The sequence below is a fragment of the Lagopus muta genome, chromosome Z, assembly GCF_023343835.1.
Source record: "Lagopus muta isolate bLagMut1 chromosome Z, bLagMut1 primary, whole genome shotgun sequence".
Lineage (NCBI taxonomy): Eukaryota > Metazoa > Chordata > Aves > Galliformes > Phasianidae > Lagopus > Lagopus muta.
This window is the reverse complement of record NC_064472.1, coordinates 22,787,184-22,810,602: the sequence shown is the minus strand read 5'-3', so window position 1 is coordinate 22,810,602 and position 23,419 is coordinate 22,787,184. Positions and strand designations below refer to the sequence as shown.

The 23,419-nt window shown below is 39.3% G+C and overlaps 1 protein-coding gene across 3 annotated transcripts; it reads right to left on the bottom strand.

Moving 5' to 3' along the window:
* Positions 1-921: 921 nt before the first annotated feature.
* SLC30A5 (solute carrier family 30 member 5) lies at positions 922-22,041 on the bottom strand. 3 transcript variants are annotated; one of them, XM_048930646.1, is made up of 16 exons: positions 21,892-22,041; positions 21,303-21,425; positions 19,671-19,737; positions 19,005-19,090; positions 17,571-17,658; positions 15,585-15,672; positions 14,289-14,365; positions 11,817-11,987; positions 10,194-10,482; positions 9,632-9,840; positions 7,933-8,090; positions 7,135-7,264; positions 4,455-4,680; positions 2,840-3,066; positions 1,895-2,023; positions 922-1,374 (listed from the first exon to the last, which is right to left on the bottom strand). In XM_048930646.1, the coding sequence occupies exons 3-16, from the start codon at positions 19,722-19,724 to the stop codon at positions 1,204-1,206; spliced, it is 2,103 nt and encodes a 700-aa protein (XP_048786603.1). In that variant the 5' UTR covers positions 19,725-19,737; positions 21,303-21,425; positions 21,892-22,041; the 3' UTR covers positions 922-1,203. The 3 variants fall into 3 exon arrangements, with proteins under 3 accessions (XP_048786603.1, XP_048786602.1, XP_048786601.1); XM_048930645.1 differs by lacking the exon at positions 21,892-22,041 and adding an exon at positions 21,616-21,866 and having other exon boundaries at positions 7,213-7,264; XM_048930644.1 differs by lacking the exon at positions 21,892-22,041 and adding an exon at positions 21,616-21,865.
* Between the last annotated feature and the right edge of the window lie 1,378 nt (positions 22,042-23,419).

Below are 23,419 nucleotides of genomic sequence, written 5' to 3'. Positions count from 1 at the left end.
TTCAATATATATATATATATATATATATTTAAACCCAGTAGCTCAATTATGCCTTTATTACCTATCCAGAATGGAAGGCTTTCCCTTTTTACTAACTAGATATTCAATCACCCCAGCTTATCTTGAACAAAATTCAAAGAAGATAAAGCAATTGAATAGCACTTTAGCAACAACTGAGTCACAAGCAAAGAAGATTTCACCTGCCAGCTCACACAGCTGCTTTCCCTGATTTATTAACTGCCACTGTAAAACAGATTTTGACAGAGCTGAAAGCCCAGGAATCGTTAATTATCACAAAGAATATGAGAATATGAAGTCCATCCAGCTTGTTTCTTCTGTATGATAAAAATTAAGTAGATGACAAAATAATCTGTCTTGTAGAAGTAAAGATTTGCTGATTGTTAGCATACTGCCCAATTCATTACTTTAAGCTACTAACTACTGTCTTCGCAGGTATACACAAAAAAGTACATCATTTTTAGAGGCTTTATGATTCTTAGTCCTTCCAGCAAACAAAAGAAAGCGTCTGCATTTTTTTTCCAGTTTTTTACTGTTGATGTGGATTTATCCCCTTAAGAAACACTGTGATGTAAATTTACAATGGTAACGTCTATTTGCTCTGATGCAGCTTATAAAGGTTATATACCAGTACTAGATGCAGAGACATAATACAAAAACTGTGTATTTATTATCTAACAAACTTTGCAAAAAACTCATTTTTGAGTTCAGCTTAATTTTTACTCCCCATAATAAATGTGTGAATATTTTTTATTCAGTTTTCAAACTACTTCTGGAAGAAAGAAAAATACTGTACAGTTGATTTTGTTTGTAGCTCAATATAAACTACTTCAATTTCTTACTGCTAAAATAAATTCAAAAACATGATGTCCCATACTTAAGAGAACACATGGAATACATATAAATGTTCATCCACCAGTGGTAAGATTTCTGTTTAATGAACACCACACAACGTACAGTACTTAGGATTTCCATTATTTTCACATATACAGCAAATATTATAGTCCTTATTTCCTTTACAAAAGCATCTTGATTCAATCTTATTACAGATACAATGCTTAAAAAAAATCAAGACTATAGTACATTTTTGTTCTGTACATGTATGTGCAATATCCCCAGACAAAAATAATACAGACGTGGAATCCTACAGATTTACCATCTTCCCTTTGGCTAACATAATTTTTGTCACATTATGTAAGTCCCATCTTTGTAATATTTCATGGATTCTAGATGTTGAGTCATTGCAAGTACATCCTGAAATCCTGTACTGAGGCCGGACATGTGTTGAAAATAAGCTTCCTTCTCCACTTGAACAGTTAGGTTGTTCACTCCAGCATCTTTAAGAATTGCTGTAACCTGAATATAACATTAATATTACACTTCATAAGCATATCACAATAACTTGCTCAATTCTCACTCTGAAATATTGTAGATTAAAAAAATACTATCATAAAGAATTTCAATTTTCTGGCAGAGTGAAGATAGCTTCATACAGTATGGCTCTGCAATTTCTGCAAATTCTCAGCACATCATATAAAGAAATAAGCAACCTTTGAAGGTGTTTTAGAAAAAAGCACCCGAGGTTGACAGATGCTATGAAGTCAGTAGCAAACCCATGTTAGCATCTAGATTTGCCTGTTTCGAAACATGGAACCAACCTCCTCCTCCCTTTCTCACAGCAGATATAATTCCACTATCCATGTTTCCCTAAACTCTTTTTTTGTTTGTTTGTTTGTTTTGGGATAAGTTTTGGCAAACAACACTTCTGCAACAGCAGACCAGGGCACTTACAGCATTAGAGGCAACAGCTTACAAAGACAGTCCAACACAGTAAGAAATAATGTGAAAAAAAAAACTTAAAAACTTTGCACCTTACCTGCTGCACAATTCTCTGCTCCATCACATCTGATACCACTTGCACATGTATTGTGCCTGCCACAACACTTGCAGAATGACACCAAAAATGAGGATCTCTGTAGGATATGACTCCATCTATTTTCTGAATCTGTAAAGAATTTACATTAGCGGTAATTATTTTCAAAAACACATCTTAAAATTGCACATGTGTATTGCACACTGACAACGATTATTCCACAGAGAAACAAAGCTGCATTTCCAGCTAAGTCACAGAGAAATAGTGCAACACCTACAGGCTACCATTCTACTGTCAAATACTAGCTGTTACAAGCCAAAAGAAAACTGAGCACAGGGCAGTGTGAAAAGGGACGAGTTAAAAAACACAACTGTTGGAGTCTCAGTGACATCTATGGACAGACCAACTTTGTTCTGGGCTTTAAGTCACTTATAGGGTATCTTTTACGTTGTTACCCAGGATAGGGAGCTATATAGTTACCACAGCTGTACATTCTTCAGAAACATACTTCCATAATTCATCATTTTTAGAAATTGATCTTTGCACTGGGCCTGCCGGGGATGTGGCAGCTGGTATGATATTCTGTTTTGGATTTGTAGCTAAAACAGTGTTGGTAACACGCTGGTGTTTTGGCTGTTGAACACAGGTTGCAGATTCTGGGCAACCTGCTCTAGCTTTTGATCTAACAGCTGGCAATCCAGCCTGAGGCAGGGTTCTTGCAAGCAGGTGATCTCTGAGCTTCCTTCCAACTCAAGCCATTCTCTGATTCTACGGTTGTCAAGAGTTCCTCTTTTTCCAACTTTGATTCAATCCAGCAAGTCTGCTATGCGTGGACCAGAAACTGGGAAAAGAAACTGGGTCAGCAGGGACAGCTGACCCAAGTGGCCCAGAGAGATGCTGCTTACAGTACAACGGCATAAAAAAACTGGGATAGAAGGGAATTCTGACCTTTTCTAAAGCAGCATGCAGATCTTTCTCCTGTTCTGGAGGTATCCTCAACAAAAGCACTTGACAGGCATCTTTCAGTAGTGGGATAACACTGAGAAAAATCAATGTAGCAATAAAAAGAGAGCAGAGGGGATCAGCTATCAGCCATCCAAATTGCTGAATAAATGTGGTAGACACTATAACACCCACGCTGCCAAGAGTATCTGCTAACACGTGCAGAAACACACCTGAAAACAAAACACACTGAGTGATTAAGAGGAACACTTATGCTTAAGATGTACATAGATGTTCATGAGCAACACATTCACTTCTATGACATTAGCCTCCCTCAGGCCACCTGCCTAATCTGCTGCAAAATGAAACAGAGCATTTCATTTACCTAGTATTTAATTAGAAATCAACGTAGGGAAGGAAAAGCATTTTCACTGTACATTACAACAATCTAGGCAGGCATCTACAGATTAAGCCACATACAAATACAGTCTTATTTTGTTAGTGGGACTTGCATAATACACACTCCCTTGAAAGGGATCAGTGCTTATTGATCTTCAAGGGAACAGGAAGAGATAACTGTGAATGCACTGGCCTGCTCATACTGACAGGTACTAACCTATCATTTGTTTTTCTGTAGGCTACCTCTGCTCAAAGTTTTGAGACAACTGTCTACATACTCTATGAATAACTCTTCCTATTGCTTTCATGACTGGCATCATTCCCAGTGTAAACTCAGAGTATAGAAAAATTAATTTCTAATGATTTGTAAGACTAATACTTACTAACTGCCAGGATTTAAAAGAATGCTGAACAGTTCTAGAGATGCAGAGTCGTTATAATATAATGCCTGAAAACAGAAGAGTCAACTCAACTAATGATGGATGTCAACTAATCTATGAAACAGAAGAATTTAGCTAAAATGCTTATGCTCTAACAAGCTTACACACAAAGGTAATTCTTTTATAGACTTTTGTATAAGTGATGCAGTTGGTAAAGAACTGCTTTCTAACTGGTACGGAAGAAAAGTCTAAGAAGTAGCTGTTCTAAAATTTTATATATATTGCCCTCCTCAGCTTCCAATTTTAGATTTGGAAAAGAAAATTTCCTCTTTACCACCTTATCTTCTGAATCCCAAATAGAAGCATATTGCTTCATATCCCAGATTGCTAGTCTACATTTGCTCTTCTGCTTCTTTATCCCTTCCCCTAGGTCTTTTACATCCAGCTGTAACATGATACCTAGAAGTATGGCAATAGCTTTACAGACCGAGACATTCTACTTGTATTTTGAGATGGAACTTAGAAATGATAACTGCATTTTTTTTAGTAAAGTTTATGATGACTAAGGTTATTAATGTTAATGAAGACCGCTTAATTCTTTGTATTGGTATCACCCACATCTCAGAAAGCCACGTGAAAAAATAATTCAAGTTATGTTCTTTAAGTTAAACTTAGTTATGAATAAACACTTTGAGAAATAAATGTATACAGCGTTACTTGGTTGCCAGATTATTTCTGGAGAGATATTTCAAGAAAGGTACATAGCACTGGGGTTTAATCTGAAAAACATCACTCTGCTGTAGACCAGATATGTCATTTATGATTCAACAATCCATACTTGCCTCTCATGTTGGTATTCATGCCTCCTCCTGAAGACACATGGGAATGTCCATGGCTGTGCCCATGGTCATTGTGGGAATGGCCATGCCCATGGCTGTGGCCGTGTCCATGGTAAGAATGGCTGTGCTCATGTGAATGACAGCCTCCACGAGAAGCCCCATGGGAGTGTGCATGGCTAAAGGCACAGATACCAACCAGGTTTACGATCAACCCTCCGACAGAGACTGGCTGTAAGAGGGAGAGAAGTGTTTGATGTCACTACATATCCTAACTCCAAATCCCACTCAACAACTGACACCAAAATACAACACCCAATACGCACATACCATAAGAAGGTGGGTGGCACCTTAAGTTTCAAAGAGATTATTGTTCTTATTTACTTCCAGAAAGAGAAAGTGCTTTGACTACAGGCTTTGTGTTGTTCTCATTCATTGGCAGGAAAAAAAGTGTATAAATCTATTTAAGACATGTATACACATCTAAAATTGTAGTTAACCAAGAACAACAACTACTGGTTTTTTGGTTGTGATTTTTCTATCTTTACCTACTCTTCTACTCTTCTCTTGAAAAACTTGTGATCTGCAATAGAGTAATTTCACATAATATACAAGTTAAGCAAATACTGCTCAGGGGCCATCAGGCCTTAAGTTAAGTCAGGCCTTAAATCCAGCAATGCACACATCTAATTTTACCTACACAAAAATCTTTGTTAACAAAATGGCTAGAAGAGAGCACAAATTCAAGTGCATCAGGGAGAATAACACAAATGAAAGTGTAAGAATGATAAATGGAGGCTTAGACTCTCAGAATTCTATAATTTAAAAATTTGCTTTGAATAAAATAAATGATAAGAGTTTGGGAGAAAGCAACGAAACCCTGAAAACTTAATGAGAGAGCCCCTGGAGAGGGCATGGAAAGTAGTGAGACACAGGCACTGTTATCTTAACTACTCAACAGCTTCATAATTACCTATGCCATAGCATTACATTACAGTACAATCATTATCACGTTACAAATCCTGACTAACTTTTGACATTTCTCAGAAAAAAACACGAAAGTTTTTTTGTAGTAATTGACATTGGTATATGCAATAGCAGAGCCAAGTTTTGTCCTGTACAGATTATTGTCTTAGCATCTTTTTTTTTTTTTTTTTTGTTGAAAGACAACCATTTAAAAAGATCAGTTTTAAGATCTTTGAAAGAAATTGAGAACAACTCTAATAATTAAACTGTATTTAATTATATTGGTAGAGAATGTGGGCATAGCTGCTTTTTAGCTTTTAGAACAAATCTCTTTTTCTCTCTGCTCTTAGAGAGCTTTGTTAAGGAGCATTATCAGTAGTTCAGGTTTCTGTGCTGGAAAACCTGTCAATGAAAGACTAGGCTACTGCCCAAAACACCACATTAGGTCTCGAGAAACAAGTCCTGTGGCAACATGGCACCCCAGAAAGGACTGAGTCAGATAATGGGACTCATTTCAAAAATTCTCTTGTAAATACTTGGGCCAAAGATCATGGCATTGAGTGGATTTACCATATTCCCTATGATGCACCAGCCTCTGGTAAAATTGAATGATACAATGGGTTGTTAAAAACGATGCTAAAAGGACTGGGTGGTGGAACATTTAAGCACTGGGAGAAGCATCTGGCAGAAGACACCTGGTTAGTCAATACCAGAGGATCTATCAATCGTGATGGTCCTAACCAATCCAGCTCCCTACATACTGTAGAGGGAGATAAAGTTGTACATGTAAAGAGCATGTTAGGAAAGGCAGTTTGGGTTCTTCCAGCTTCTGGAAAGGGCAAACCTCTCTGTGGTACTGTTTTTGCCCAGGGACCAGGATCCACTTGATGGGTAATGCAGAAAAATGGGGATGTTCAATGTGTACCACAAGGAAACTTGATACCAGGGAGTGCAGTTAGTAATTCTATGTATATGTATATAGGCATGTGTGTGTAATGCATTTTAATCATTTTTTGTTTGTTTGTATATATGCATACATATATTTTAAGCATGATGTAACGATGTAGAATAAGGGGTGGAATGTCATGATTTTATGTTTTTTGTGTTTCAGTATTCCACATCAAAACATCATGTAGTGTACGGGGCACTGAAGTGTTAATGCCCCAGTCCCAGGTACCTATCCCTGTAGATTACCGAAGTCACGGGATCTGGCCCTTCCGGGTGGGGGGCGCTCTCTTGCTGCCTTGCAGTGGGTGCTTTCCTAGCCGTTCCAAGCTTTTCAGGTTTGACTCAGCCACAGGAACTCTCTCTTTCATCTTGTCTGATTTATTAATCTCAATTTCAATTAAATTGTACTATAATGTGTTACCTTGTATTCTGGTATTATAGTAAAATAAGTTTTCCTCCATAGATTGTTGCTGCTGTTCTTTTCCTCCCTTCCTTCCTTCCCATTTTTTGTGGGGCTGGGGTGGGGGGAGAAGGGCAGAGGCCTGTTGCCCCCATCACGGACGTAGATTGATCTAGTCAACTCCGTGACAACTATATATATCCATATTTAGAATTACATGTGGTTTGGATTTTAAAATTGTAATTATCTATTGAAGAGACAAGACACGGTTCGGATCTCTTGAGCATGCAACTTCAGTCTCTCTTCTTTTTTTAAAGATCAGAATAAAAAAACAATTAACTGCAAAACAGCTTTCATATGTAACAAACTTACAGTTAGCATATTAGTATCTATGTCTGGAGGGTCTACCAGTCTGGCCACCGATTCCATGAAAACAAAGAAAGCAATTACCATCAGAAAGAGGCCATTAATAAAGCCAGAGAGAATTTCTACACGTCCGTATCTGAAAGACAATATCAGAACTTTTGAAAGCAATGAATGAGTATCCTGCACAAATTTCAAAGTTATAATATATTAAATTGTAACATATTTAATACAACTTAGATTCATTTTTTTCTTCCTTGGTCCCGTGAAATCATACCTTAATGTCTGGGCTACTTATTTTTTCCCATTAGGTGGCCTAGCTTGCAACTGTTCATAGATCAATAGCACAAAATTTTAATAACACAAGTATTTTTTAATATAGACTATACATGTAGGGCTTCAGACTCAACAACTTTTAATTACATTAGTGCATATGAAATCCCCACATGAGCAGTGACTTTCAATATACTGTTAGATGATATACATACACGCTGTACATATGGTTAGAATGTTTCTGTGTAACATTTACAGTGAAAGTTTTATTTGCAGAGATTAATGCTAATCAGGCCTCACACACTTTTTAGCTGGGTAACAGTGAATGAACACGAATGGAATATGGTAACAGGCATGAACACAAACGGAATGGAGACAAGACACAAACACATGGATAGAGACAAGACACAGCCAAAGAACCAGAGAAGTACGCACAACTAAAAGCATCCTGAAGATATCTTTACAGTGCGACAGTTTGAAAATAAGCAAGTAGAATAATTTTCAGACAGTCTTTAATAGAGTTAATGTACATACCCATAGGAAAATATGCGAGTTGCTTTCCATCTTGTCATCAGAGCTGCAAAAAGCCCCATCACTAATGCAGAACAATCAAAAAGCATGTGAAATCCATCAGATATAAGACCAAGGCTATTGGTCCATACTCCATAAAAAAGCTCCACAAAAGTGAAAGCCTGAAATGAAAAGGAGTTTAAGTTTTTCCTGGAAGATTAAATTGTAATTTAATGTCTTGGCAGTTAGCAGGAAAACCTTTTCATGGTATGTTTCCCAGCTTTCAAAAGGTATTATTCGAAGTATTTCCAGACCATTTTCTTTCTCCAAGGGAACCAACCCTTCCAAAAGCCACAGATGAATGAATAAATAAATAAATCCAAGTTCTTACTTAGAATTTTAAATTACCATTATGAAAACAAAAATGTATGCACTGTCATTAAACACTGTAACTACTTTAGTCTTGCCTATCATGAACATCAAAATCAACTCTGTTTATCCATGTTTTGCATAGACTATCTCAAAAAAACGTCAAATGAACAAAACAGGTCTAACAATTGCAGTTAAATGGACAACTCATGGCAGTTACTTACAGAATTATTTCCAAGAGCCAATGTAAACAATTAAAAAAAATTAAAAAGATTCAATTGAACTAGAAAAAAAAATAGTTTTCCTAATTCTGTCTAAATTCAAGGGAGCACTTTTTAACTGTATTGGTGGCTAAGCACTGGCACAAGATGCCCAGAGGCTGTACAGTCTCCTCCTTGGAGATCTTCAAAATCTGCTCGGACACAGACCTGGGCACGCTGCTCTGAATGTCCCTCCTTGAGAAGCATTTGGACTGGATGGACCCAGCAGTCCTTGTCTACCTCAGCCATTCTGGGATTCTGTGATCCTGGCCCATACATCTACAAACACCTGCTTCACAAGTTATAAACAGCTAAAGAAGTAGTTGCTCTTCATGTCACACTAGCCAAAGCTCCTTATGTAAAGTGGCTGAAATAAGTAACCATTTACATATTCCAGTAATCAACCAAATCAACTGCTACCAGTTCTCCTACAGATTCCAAAACAGAAGAATTTAAAACATCAACAAAAAGCCTTCTCTGATTAGCTGACTGTTTCAATATCAGAAGTTAGTGTTCAGAAGGACATACTTATCATTTATTATTCTTTATTAACTGGTCTGCCTGTATACTTCTCTCACCTTTCAAATTTCATAATGCAATTCCTTAAAAGTTTTAATGGATGCTTCATTTTTTTACCCCCTATTTTCTCACAAAACTGGCAGAGATCTTTGCAAATATTATCAGTCTTGCTTACTGCCTAACCCTTCCCTCTTCAAGATAGGGGAGCTAGAAATAAAAAATATTAAAAACTGTTTACTCCAAAATTACATTACTCAATCTGACTTATTATTTTGCCATCCCTGGGTATGAAGGCCTCATTAATTTCATCTTATCTGTTGGTAATATTGACATATCTCAGTTTTGAAGAGGACCCTAATATTCTTACACATATTTACTTGCTGGTGAACCAGTCACACACAAAATCAGTGCTCCACTGTGATAACAAATCATTGTAACTTGCCATTAGGATCTTCTCTTTGAAGATTCTAAAACCCCTTAAAAACAAAACAACCGATCAATCAATCACGGGAATCATTTAAAGAATAACCCTTCATACTGTATAACTGAGTTGAAAAAAACACAAGCAGACTTACCAGATTTAGGCACAAGAAATAGAAGATCTGCCTAGAATCATACTCCTCAAGGATCTGTTTCAATGACTCTTTAATAAAACGTGGCAATGACTGAGAACTCTGCTGTATTGCATCACCCATGAAGTTATACAGAGGAGTGCCTTCAGGAGAATAGCCAATAAGGGTGCCTTTCTGCCCCTTCCTGGAGGGGGAGGACAAGATATTGGCCGCTGCAAGGAAAATTTAAAGTTTTTATTTTTATAAAATAGCTGTGAAGCTTATAAACCATTTGTTATATCATAGACATAGATAACATGAAATTACAAGGCAGTAAACTGATTGTCAGCTTCATCCACTACATTTCATTACTAAGTAAGATTAGATTAAGTACTCCTTTGACAGTTACACTCCACTGTTTTTTTGTTTTGTTTTGTACAGTAAGAGGGTGCAAATTTGCATGGTCATTTTATCCAAAAGAATCCACGCAAACTCATTCAAAAGCATTTTGTGTACTGCTATTTTCTCACTGGCTTCCAAGTAACATGGATAACAATTTTTTTCAAAGAGAAATATGAATACGTACATAAAATGAAGAAAACAGCACTCACTACCACTCCTCCAGAAAGAACGTGTTCTGTGCTCTCATGGTGTGCTGGTTTGTTCATAGCTCGAAGCTGGTCTGTTATTGGATGTGTCCAGAAATTGCCAAAAAGCAGTGCACTAACAAATATAAGAAAGGATCCATATCGAGCACATTTGGAAGATTCCATCTTGACAGAGCATATGGACTCCACATAGAAATCCAAAATCACAACAAAAAAGATGACTGTTATGAAAGGCATGATGAGAGAAGACCAAGACTCGACTTTGCTCTGCAACAACAGAAAAAAACCCACATTTCAAACAAGATTATTCACCATTATACCACTTTCATCCAGTCCATTTTCATTAAAAATCCTTTTAACAATCCATCAATACTTTTGTATTTCAAATTGATCATATAAAACCGTAAAACCAAAAATCATACAAAACATTCAAGCTATAGAAAGACAAATGTAGGTAATTAGCATTCCTGTATCTTATTTAAAGCATTCCTATGCTTAAAAACAATGCTGTGTGAAATACTGTGTTTGCATCATTCTATTATCCCTAATCAGGAGGACACAATTAATGTATCTTTCAAATTACAATATATACTACTTGGTGGGGGGAAGGGAAGAGGGGGGAAAATTTATATTAGTTATTCCTTGCACAATGTTAGTAAAAGAACCCAGGCTATATCTGAAGCTAAAAATATAAAATAATGTTATCACATAAAAAAAGAAATAAAGTTCAACATCTTTATCACTGTTCAACATCTTTATCAGTGACACAGACGATGGCATTGAGTGCACCCTCAGCAAGTCTGCAGACAACACCAAGCTGAGCAGTGCAGTCGATACACTGGAGGGAAGGGAAGCCATCCAGAGGGACCTGGACAGGGTGGGGAAGTGGGCCCATGAAAACATGATGAGGTTCAACGAGGCCAAATGTAGAATGCTGCACTTGGGCCAGGGCAATGCCAGGTATTTGTACAAACTGGGGGAAGATCTCCTTGAGAGCAGTCTGAGGGACCTGGGCTTGTTCAGCATGGGGAAGAGAAGGTTCTGGGGAGACCTCACTGTGGCCTTCCAGTATTTCAGGGGAGCATATGAACAGGAGAGGGAATGGCTGTTTCCCACTATCAATGTGGGTTGACAGTGATAGGACAAGGGGAAATAGTTTTAAAGTGAGACAGGGGAGGTTTAGGTTTGATATTAGGAAGAAGTTTTTCACTCAAGAGGATGGTGACACACTGAACAGGTTGCCCAAGGAGGCTGTGGATGCCCCATCCCTGGAGGCATTCAAGGCCAGGCTGGATGTGGCTCTGGGCAGCCTGGTCTGGTGGCTGGCGACCCTGCACATAGCAGGAGGTTGAAACTAGATGATCATTGTGGTCCTTTTCAACCCAGGCCATTCTATGATTCTATGAAGTTAGCACACAAATATTTACGTTAAGATGCAGAGGAACCATTTCATACAGAGCTCTCTCTCTCAGAGAGAAAAAAAAGAGGACAACTTTGATGGTTGTATATCTTTCATTTAAAACATTCTTAAGTTGCATTTCATAAGAAAAAGAATTACAAAAAAAGATCTATTTTTTTCTAACTTGTGCTTCCTATCTTACCTCTGTTGTCAGAGAGAGGACAATGACCCATGGGCACAACAGAAGTACAGACACAAGGTGAGATAAAGCTTGAAGACGTTTGGCTCCACCTACATCGACAGAAAGCTTTCGAGAAGCCATGTGAAAACCAACCTTACAACACAACGCCAGTACCAGAAGCAGTACTCCTCCCTGGAAACAAAGAGAGATCCTGTCAATACTTCTCATGAGCCTAATACATTACAACACACAAAGTCATTTGCTTTCCTTATCAACAGAGAGCAAAGACAGCGTATTTCATCTAATTCATGGATTTCCAACCTTTTGGCTAGCCTTTGTCACATTAAGTGAAGAGGAATTGTCTTGGGCTGCATGCAAAATATGTAGGTTGCTACAAAATTAATGCCTCCCATTTATTTCTATGGAAACTGCAACAGACCCAGAGAGAACAATGACACTGTTTGATAGAGCAAATTTTCACCTACAGTACACTATTTTTCAACACAGTCACCATCATTAGCTATGCATTTTCACCAGTGATGAAAAGGCTTTCATCAGTACAGCCTGCACTGAAAATCTGTACCAGTGGAGGTGACCGACTCACTGCTGCCACTGCTGAAATGCACCACACTCTGCACCACTGTACTTATATCCACTATTTGGTTTAGCAAGCATCAGTGAATGTCAGTGGGTGTCATTTAATTCCATGTGAAGGAATTCAATGACACAGCTTTGTTCCACATGTACATGTCTGATGTCATTTTGCCAAACTGCTCCTCTGCTGCCATTTGTCACACGGCAACAAAATGCAACAGAATAGTGGTGGGAAAGTTCAACTTCCACTGCCATATCAACAGCACCTACCACTGGTGTTGTGGGCCAAAATAATAAAATAGGAGGCATTACTTTCAGAGCAGCCCTTATAAAATGTATCATCTAGTAAGTAACAAAACTTACTTTAGTCTTTAATCTTTTTTGTTAAAGAGAGAGCAACAAAATCATAGAAGTAGTGGAGTATCTGAGCTGTTTTTGTGCAAATAATGCATCACCCTGGTTCAATGGCAGTGGCCGCAATTCTTAGTGAGGACTCCAGGTTTGCATCACAGATTTTTGATGAAATTTTACTCTTCATCTTTGGTAAGAGCAGTTCACAAATGTGCATACTGCCAAAACGCAATGAATGACACATGACTGGCTGGGGAAGGATATTTCTCTCTGTTAAGAGAACGCTTATAAGAGTCTAGTAAAGACACAAGACTAAATTTTTGAGTTGAATATCTGACTGCAACTCTTACATTCCATATGAAAATTCACAGGTAATGTATTTATGTCAACTGAAAATGGGCGTTGCAAATATACCAAAAATTGATATTTTTTCCGCAATCCTGAGATCTATTCTCAATTTTTATTTTTATTTTTAATCAAAATGGAGAGCAAGGACAACTATTTTTTGCTGTTCACAGGACTGTGTTTAGTCAGTGCATCACAATGCATGCTGGGCTGAGCTGCGCGTTACTTGTGGGATGTAGGTTGGACAAGCTTGCTCTAATTGTTATTCTAGTTAAAGCAATAATGCAACATATATGATTATGTACTATGTATTCATAACATCTTCCATTATAAAAAGAAAAGAAAAGCATTGAAAGCAGATGGTCTCAAAGGAGTCATGTCACTTCGGCTTTGTTCTAATACTTCCACAACCTTTTCATTCTCTTAATTGCATTATAACATATTTCTTCACAATATTTCAAGACTCTTCTATTAACAAATTGTAAGATACTCCACACACAACATCTTAGAACATAGCTCAGTTTTGCAGTTAACCAGCCTCCCAAACATCAAAGTTATTCTGACATTAAACTTTCTCAACTGTTCTAGATTTTTTCATCTATTTTATTTATCAGTGCACCAAATTTAGCAACGAGACCAAGCTAATAGTACAACTCGCTCAGCCTACTCAAACCTGTAACAATAAATAATAAGTAAATAATACTTAAAAATAAATAGTAAAAACAGTAAATAAACAGTAAATTATAATAAACATAATAAGAAGTATCAGAACTAGTGTCTTCAAATTCAAGTGTCTAAAGAAGAACACTCGGAAAAGATAAATCAGAAACAAAACAGACTGGAAGAGTGAGTAAAAAGTATCTTGTATGCAATGCATTACAAAATCCAAAACGCTGATTAAATGGAGTGCCTTGCGATAATTTTAATGGGACTTTTCAACATATGTGTTAAGGAAAGTCCTTATCAGCTATACAAGTACACTGCAGAGATTGGCTTGCTCTACATTCTTGTTCACTCCCTGGGTGGGCTCAGATGAAATCAATCTTACCTTAGTGAAGATGCAAAATCTATAGAGCTGATTTAGTTCTGGTTTATGACTGCAGTGTTGATCTCTCTTTTTTTAATTTGAATTCTGAGCAGCAGAAATTTTTACCTACAAACTCAAATAGATATTAACGTACTAAAACATGTTAAGTTATTTACCTTGTGATCAGCAACACCCAGGAAAGCAATGACTGTATACAGAACATGTGTAAGAGCACTGTCGTGATGTCCCTCAGCTAAATAAAATTAAGGAAGTGTTTCTTTTTTTTTTTTTTTTAATGAGAAAGACATATGGAGGTAGTAAAAGATCACTGAAACCAAAAGTAATCAAACTGAACATTACAAATTCCAAAGAGCCTCAAAATTCAGGAAAGATGAAAACGTTTTCCACAGAAAGTAGTTATAAATATTTTAAAACACAAGAACACAGACACTGTTAAATACTGCATAGCAGTCATAAAATAGAGCTTACATCAATCTTGGCAATTAGACTTAGAAAAATATTCAGTAGTAAAGAAATTTAGTAAAAGCACTAAAACAGTGATGTGTCTAGAATATGATTTGTACTTTTTTTTTTCAGTTTATAAACATTTAAACTTTAGAAAACTAAGAGCAATTGACAAGCAAATCCAGCAAATATTCCACTAGTCTTAGCCTTTAACTACTTCTAAAGAGCACTTGAACAATGAATTTACTTAAAATTTGATTGTCTGATCAGTACTATTTCTGAATACATCACTGGCATTCTCAATTCCATGTTTTCACCTTTCCTCAAAAAAGTTTACTTTCACCTTGTTATCATCTATATGACTGTGTTGTTACTTTCCATCCTTAGACACCTTTTTCCAGCACACTTTACAGTGATGAGAAGACCTGCTGGAAACTTACATTAAAATCATATCCGATCTACTCAGCGGCTTTGGAAACATGTTAGTAAGCTTCCACATGCAGTTTAAACTTCACCATTTCTGAAAGGACTGCAAGCTACTTCACATCATTTTTCAGCACAGAAATGGACTGACACTTCTACTGTATTTACAAAGCATAAAAACAGCTTTTCTGGTTATACAAGAAAGACTGCCAGCTGGGCTGCCAACCATATACTGCACACAGTTGGGCTACAGCCATTATGCACACAATTCCCAAAAAATGAAAGCTAATCTAAAAGATGTGTAACAATCCACAGTAGTCTGGTATGTGCAAATGGGAAGGTGGCCATTAGTTACCGCTGAATTTAGAGCACAGCTACAGATTTTAACAACAAAGCAAGCAATGGGATTAGTTTGATGACAGATACCAGCATCTATACGGAATGTAAAATCTTATGCTACGATATTCTCATAAACTAAGACTTCCATCAAGAAAAACATAAATACTTGCAATATAGTTAATTCAACTTAATCTACTCTCCCTATTCCATTAGTAATGAACACTTGTGCTAAGCCAGAAGGATACGATGTTCTGCTATTTTAGCCATGAGGTCATCATTATCAAAAAGCAGTAAGCAGATGACAGCGATGATGAAAAACGCAGCACCTCTTGTCTGGAGAAAAAAGAATGGTAAATGTATTACAACATCCTGCAACAATTTGACTTCAAAAATTTGAGGAGATTCCTCCTTCCACCCTCATGCAAGTATACTTCAGTTCAATAATAAAAGTATGAGAAAAAAACACTTTTGGAGAAAGCTGACATTGGCAATATAATTTCTTATTTATTCCAGTTTTCAGATTTGCTGTATAACTCAGGATAAATCATGACTGTTACAAGCAAGAAGACTGAATCTTGAAAACTTCAAACTTTCTTTCTTAACAGTCTAGCTCGCCCAGACAGAATGTACACCTACTTAAGTCTGATGACTTAATACTTTGTAGTATCAAGAAGTCATAAACAACATCTACTGGATAGACTGTAGAATTTTGTCTTACGAGAAGCAAAAGCTACAGCCCTGTGCAAAGGCCCTAAGAAAGTAGAGCTCTGCAAGTGCTTATATGAGGTAGGGACAAAAGTAATCATGAACTTCTTTACTGCAAGAGAGATGGTGCATTGGAACAGGCTGCCCAGGGGGGTTGTGGGTCTCCTTCTCTGGAGATACTCAAGACACATCTGAATGATTACATGTGCAACCTACTGTAGGGAACTTGCTCTAGCGAAGGGTTGGACTTGATTATTCTCTAGAGGCCCATTCCAATCCCTACAGTTCTGTGATTAAAAAAAAAATCCCAGTTGTCTGAGCTTTCACTACCCTGACTTTTAAAACTGCAGTTTTAGTATCCATCATCTTGACAAAACCCTACAACTACAACTAAGATCTACAACTAAAAACGGTTATTACAATTCATCCTCTGAAGTCAAACACAGCTATATCACATTGCTGTTTTGGAAAACCAAGTGACTTCCTTTTACCACAGTTCACTCCATAAAGCTGAAACATTCAGAGGATGAAGTTATCAATCCTTTTTTTCTACCTTCTTAGACGTGCACCTTAACCAGGTGTGATCTAAGAACTTTCCTGAAGCTCTACATCTACTGCTAGAGTCAGTGGTTAGAAAAAGATTTTTTCTCCTAGATGAACAGTTTCATGCTGAATGCCCTAAACAATGTCATTTGAAGGGGATGGGGAGTGAGGCATCGAAGTAGTTACCTGGGCTGTTTATACTGCTCTAAGTAGAAATGATTAAGGGGTTTCAACAGAAGTTACAAGACAAATTGTGAAATTCTCAGTCTGAGGCAGCACTGAAACCAGCCATTCTCTTATACAGCAAAAACTCCATCCTCAGGTATACAGCACCATAAATAATATTCTTCCACTCATCACTGTTTTTGAATTCAGGTGGCCAAGGCTGCTAGGCATTGAGATCAGGTCACTTCATTTAGGGCTGGGCACAATTAGAGAATACACTGTGAAACTGCAAGCAATGAAACTCAGACAAAAGATGTCTTAAATGTAGATCTCCGATTAATGGCCAAAAACTCACTACATAGGGGCTCATACAGAAACAAGAGCACTCAAAACTTTTTGTCAGAAAAATAAACCATATGAAAAGCTACAGATGTTGAATAGGTCAGGCAGGCATCTAAAAGCTGTGATGCTGACTTCAGTGCCCGAAGGCCAGGACTACTATATACATGAATGTCCTTGATCCCTTTACAAAGAATGCTGCAACGCAAAAATCATTTTCAACATTCTCTTTAACACCCAAAAAAAGTTCTCAGATTGCTGTCACGGATCTCAAGCAGCCTCACCCACTGCTTCCCCCTGAGTGTCGTATTTCTTACTTCAGGCTGTATACTTCAAATTTTACCACTAACAAAACTGAAAAAAACCCATGCAGTTATGATGAAAACAGGTCTAGAACTCTGTATGTTCTGAGTAAAGTGATAATTTATAGCATGTAAGTATTTTTTATATCTGGCAAAAAAGTCACCATGTTGAAATACCTTTGCTGGTCCTCCACCTGAGCTTGTGAACAAGACGCTAAGGAGAGACAGCACAACCACATCACTGTGTTCAAACAGCAACAGCGTTCTATTAAAAAGAAAGTTAAATAAACACTTTAGTCCATTTACGAGGAGTTTGCTTCATGAGCATGATATATTTCACCTAAATTTCAGCAGCAAAGGTGAAAGATTCATCCTGCTACCTTAACAGCAAGCTTAAACAACTCAAAAGCTGCATATCTATTTGCCTTCACCAGCGAAGTATCTAACATCTGACAGCTAAACATATCACAAAACAACTTCCAGAGTCAAGTAACAGATCAAAATTTGTCATTTACTGATTAAACTGTCATTTCCTTCAAGAAGTACAAGAAGATATTCACTTGCTCAGGATGAAAATATTACTCCCAGTACAATATCTCCTCCAAAACTAAGTTTATGGTTTCTGGCTTCCAAAAAGAGGTCCTGCTCTGTTGTGTGACATCCTATTTACTGAAGTGATGATCATTCAATAGCTAATGCAAATTAGAACCTCTTTACTTCTGACTTGCACACTACCTCCTTCAGGTAGCAAAGGCTGACTAACAAGCTGCAACAGCTTTCCAGGGCAGAACACAAGAAGGCCATCAGGGTGAAATCTACCAAACTTCTCTGCTGCTCTTTGCTCAACAATACAACCCACTAGAGACCATGTTACTGATTCTTCTTGGGAAGACAGAGCATTCAGAAAACCATCACAGTATCTCTTAAAGAAACCCTATTTTTCTTAGGTACCCTTTCTGATGTTTATACAATAAAGCTTCAAATTCATAAAATTTAAAACTTCAGGCTTTACATTCCCTCTAAGTGAAGGTGTTTTTCTAAGTTCTTAATCATTGCTTTTGTCGTTTTTTTTATTGCTACTTATTCCTACATGCTAACAAACAGCATAAGTGATTTCACTTGGAAGACACATACTAATGCTACCCAATTCCAATACAGCAGAGGCACAGAATGAGACTAAAACACTGTCCAGAAACAAATGGGTAAAGGAATTCTAGTCACCCAGCAGAGCAATGCAAATTACTGTCACTAGCTGTCAAGCTGTGGATTTCAAACAGTTATATACACTAATGAGTTTACGAGTGAGATGAGGATAAAAATGAAAATCACGGTCAGCATTCCAACCTGTATCACTCTCACCAGCAGTTTCAGCACTATCAAGAATTTCAATGGCACCTTGTCCAACAGTGAAGAAAGGAAATTAAAAGATGTACGGAAAATTGCCAATGGTTTTTCCCAAGTAACACAGACTCAGAGAAAAAAGTATGAAGGTTCATTTAAGATTTCAAAAAATAAGCCATGGTCTGACAGATATAAGTGAAAAACAAACACAAAGATCACAGAAACGAGTTCAAAAAGATAAAACATAATTTACAGTAAATGGATATTTACCTCAGTGGTCCACAAAGAGTTAGGCCAAAAAACCATAAGAGTGAAATGATACACCCCACAACAGCATGCTTCAAAATTTTGATCCACTACAAAAAGAAAGGTATTTTATTATTATTTTCTCCATAGTTTCAGAAGAAACAAATCAACACTAACATTTGTTTAGTACAATAGCTATAGAAATGGACAGGAAAACATATGCTCTGCAAGTTCTGCAAAATTTAGAGTATAATTATTTTCTTCTTACCTAATTTGTCAGGCAGCTTAGTTTTTTTGCACAATTATGAGCCAGATTTTTTGAAAATTTGTTTTCTGACAGAGTACTAGATTCTCTGATGCAATCTTCAAGAGAATTTTTTTAAAAACCCTTTTACATTGATGCTGAAAAAATCCCGGACTATCTACAAAATAGCACTTTGACAGGTTATCTACTGTGCGTGATAAACACGTATAGCACCAGATAAAATATCAAGATAAAAGATTAATTCTTAATTCTTAATTCTACACATGTTTCCTGATGGAAACTAAGTTAGTTAAACACTTCTAGAAACTGCAATGGCATCTGCAAAGTGGAGTAACCTTTGTTCCTCTTTCTAGGTGATTTCTGTTAACAGCCACGTTGTCGAGAACCTCTACAAAAATGTGAGTTACTACTGCATGTCAACTCACCTGACGCTTGGTAACCACTTTTCCAGAAGAAAATGGTTTTTGAAATAAAACCATAAAAAATGCAGACCTGTTAAAAGGAGAAAGTTTTCCCTATTAATATATTAGCAGTGAGCTTTTTATTCAGATCAGTGCTAAATAATTAGGTGTTTCCTCACATCAGGACTACTTCACAAGTTTCCTTTATATTCTTCACTTTAACGCCACATTTGCACATTGCATTTTCCCTGATGCATTATTTGTGTCAAATACCTGTAAAAAACTTGATGGTGAGTGGACTTTGTTTCCAGTCAATTTTACATATAACCTGACAAAGTCCTGAGCTGGAAGGGAGCCACAAGAGTTATCGAATTCAACTACCTGTTCCACTTATGATCACCTACAATTCAAACCCTGCGTCAGGTAACACTGTCCTTGCTCCAGCCTCTCAGGGCTGTGACCACTGTCCTGCACAGCCTGTTCTGGTGTCCAACTATCCCATGAAGAGCCTTTTCCAAACCCCCAGCTGCCCTCCCCTGGCACAGCTCCATGCCGTTCCCTCAGGCCCTGTCGCTGTCACACAGAGCAGAGCTCAGCGCTGCCCTCCGCTCCTGCGAGGAGCTGCAGCCGCCATCAGGCCTCCCCTCAGCTCCTCTGCTCTGGGCTCAGCACACCCAGGGACCTCAGCCACACCTCTAGACCATTCTCTTTGCAGACCTCCTTTGGATGCTCTCTAATAGTTTTATATCCTTCTTATATCATGCCACCCAAAACTACATGCAGTGCTGGGGGGTGAGGCAACACGAGTGCAGTGCAAAATGGGACGGGCCCTCCTCTTGACCTGCTATCAGTGCTCTACTTGAAGAAGTCTACCTGTGGCTTACAAAAATCAAAATAACTGATCTCAAAGAAATTTTTAGTAGAAATTTTACTACAATATTACTAACAGATCTTCTTTAGGAAGATACATGCCCAAAGGCTGCCTTACATATGGAATGCTGAATACAAAGTTGTGTTAGAAATCAGTATTTCTTCCTCAAATGTGATCAAGACCAAGTGATGGAGAAAAAAGATGATGGTGTTTGGGAACACTCTATTGAGAAGCCTAGAAACATAAATAAATTGAAATAAAAGGGAAAAATGAGGTTCCAAACGCTCTAGTGCTGCCAAGTTTATTACAGAAATGCTCTTCCATATCATATCAGCTGAACATAAAGTGGGATCGTGCAGAGCGCATCCTAACAAAGGTTGATTCTACATATTTGCTATTAGTTTCTACACTTCAGTTCTCAGTCAGGTAAGAATGTCAGTTTAAACTCGTAAGAATTACAAGAATACAGGTTTTAACAAAAAGAACTAGTCTTCCACGCTCTAAGAGAGCTCAGACACATCTGAGTTTCGTGTACTCAGTACTGTCACAGTACCATCAATTCCAAGGTAGGAAACATTCTGCAATTTCTGAAATTACTCTGAGCACAGAAGAGGCAGAACAACACTGATACAATCACAGCATTTCCTGGTTCCACTGCAGTGTCTTTTCCTCTGTGACCGACCTACATCAATAAAGTGGAGGCATCATCTTGACACCAACACAGAACTCGGTGGCCAACGCGTGCAGTGCTGCAGCAGACAAGGCTTCACCTGTGGCGCACTCACCCCAGCTTCACTATGAAAATAAACTGCACAAGATGCACCGCTTTCAGAAGATCGTAGGATTCAAAGAGGCCCACCGCTTTCAGAAACTTGGCGAAGCACAGCAGCACAACATACCGAGTTAACCTGTAAAAGCGGAGCAAATCGGCATTCGGGGCGACCAGGCACCGCCTTCGTCACCCACTCGCCGCCCCCTCACAGCCTCGCCAAGAGGAGGCCCCGGTTCCCATCACCCAGCGGCAGCAGGGACGGAGGCAGCCGGCGCGGGGCGCACCGCGGCCCCCTCTCCCGGCGCAGCGCCCGCCCCAACCGTTACCGAGCGCTGGGCACGTCCACCGGCCCCAGCACGCCGCCGCCGGCCAGGGCCTGGCTGCTGTACTTTTCCTCCATACCGCGGCGAAGGAAGGGGCGCGCGGAAAGAGGCCCTCGGCCGGACGCGCGCTCAGGGGCGGCCTCCGCCGCGCCACGGAGCCCTCATCCTCAGCGGGGGCCGAGGCCGCCCCAAACCAGGCCGCGCACCGACGCGCACGCGCAGGGCGCAGGCGTCGCGGCGGAACGGGTGGCCACGTCCGCAGCCGTGGGAACCGCTCACCGCTGCGCGGCGGGGGGCGCGCGTGGGACGGCGTAGAGGGCGGGGAGGGGAGCTACGGCGCGTTCCCCCCCGCTCCCCGCCCGGACAATGGCGCCGCCCGGCAGCGCGTCACCGCCGCTCTCCGCGCCCCGCTGTCGCCGCGAGGTGGCGCGCTGCCACCTCAGGAGGCTCCCTGAAGAAGCTAATACTGCTGATTGGGTGAAGTGCCTCCGCCAATGTCAGCAGCATGGGAAATAATCAGGAGTTGGGAGCCATGGCACAAGTAAAAAACTGACCTAGTTGCTATCAAGGAAACATGGAATGAAATTGCACAACTGGAGCGCAGTGAACAAGAGCTACCAGCTTTTTAGAAGAAACAGGGATGGAGGGGCAGGGGAGTTGTCCTCTGTGGTAAGAAGAGCTGCCTTTGAGAAACAGCCATGGTCAGACGAGAGCTTGTGGGCAGCAGCAGGAACTGGTCCATTGAAGGACGTCTGCTGGCTGGGGACTACTACCAGCTGCCTGTGCGTGAGGCCTTCTTGCTACAAAAGGCTCTCATCCTGATGGGGGATTTCAACCACCCAGGTATCTGCTGGGATGACAAGATGATTGGCTGCAAGCATCCCAGGAGACTCCTTAAGTGCATGGATAAATATCAGGGACTGGTTCAACAAAGGACATTGATGCTAAGGGGTCTACTACGGGCTGTGTGATTAGGACTAGCCTGTGGATGAGGCCTTCTTGCTTCAGCTACAGGATGCATTGTATTCACAGGCTTTCATCCTAATGGGGGATTTTAGCCATCCAGATGCCTACTAGGAAAGAAGCACTGTGGGTTGCAAACAATTCAATAGACTCTTGAAGTGTGTTGATAATAACTTCCTGGTCCAGCTATTATACAGATTGACCTGAGGAGAAGTGTTACTGGATCTGGTGCTCACCAATGCAGAGGAGATCATTGAATAGGTTCAGATTGAAGGCAGTCTGGCTATATTGACCATGCCTTGTTTGAATTTGTGATCTTGAGGAATATGGACCTGGAGAAAAGGAAAGTCAGGGCCCTGAACTTCAGGAGAGTGAACTTCTATCTGTTTAAGGAATTATTAGATGAGATCCCTTGGAAGACTGTCCTTAGGGGAAAAGCATTGGAGTAGAGCTGGCAGCACTTTTAAGGACATCTTTTTGACAACACAAGAGCTCCGTATAAGAAAACAAGCAGAGAAAGCAGGAGACTAGTATGACTGAGCAAGGACCTACTGATCAAACTAAGGGAAAACAGGGACTCTCTCTTGAAATGTCTTTCTTGAACTGGGGTGCCAAAATCTGGACACAGTACTCCAGATGTGGCCTCACCAGGGCAGAGTAGAGGGGGAGGATCACCTCCCTTGACCTGCTCACCACACTCTTTTTAAAGCACCCAGGATACCATTAGCCTTCTGAGCCACAAGGGCACATTGCTGGACCATGATCAACCTGCTGTTCACCAGTACACTGATGTCCTTCTCTGCAGAGTTTCTTTCCACACATCAGCCCCTAATCTGTGCTAGTG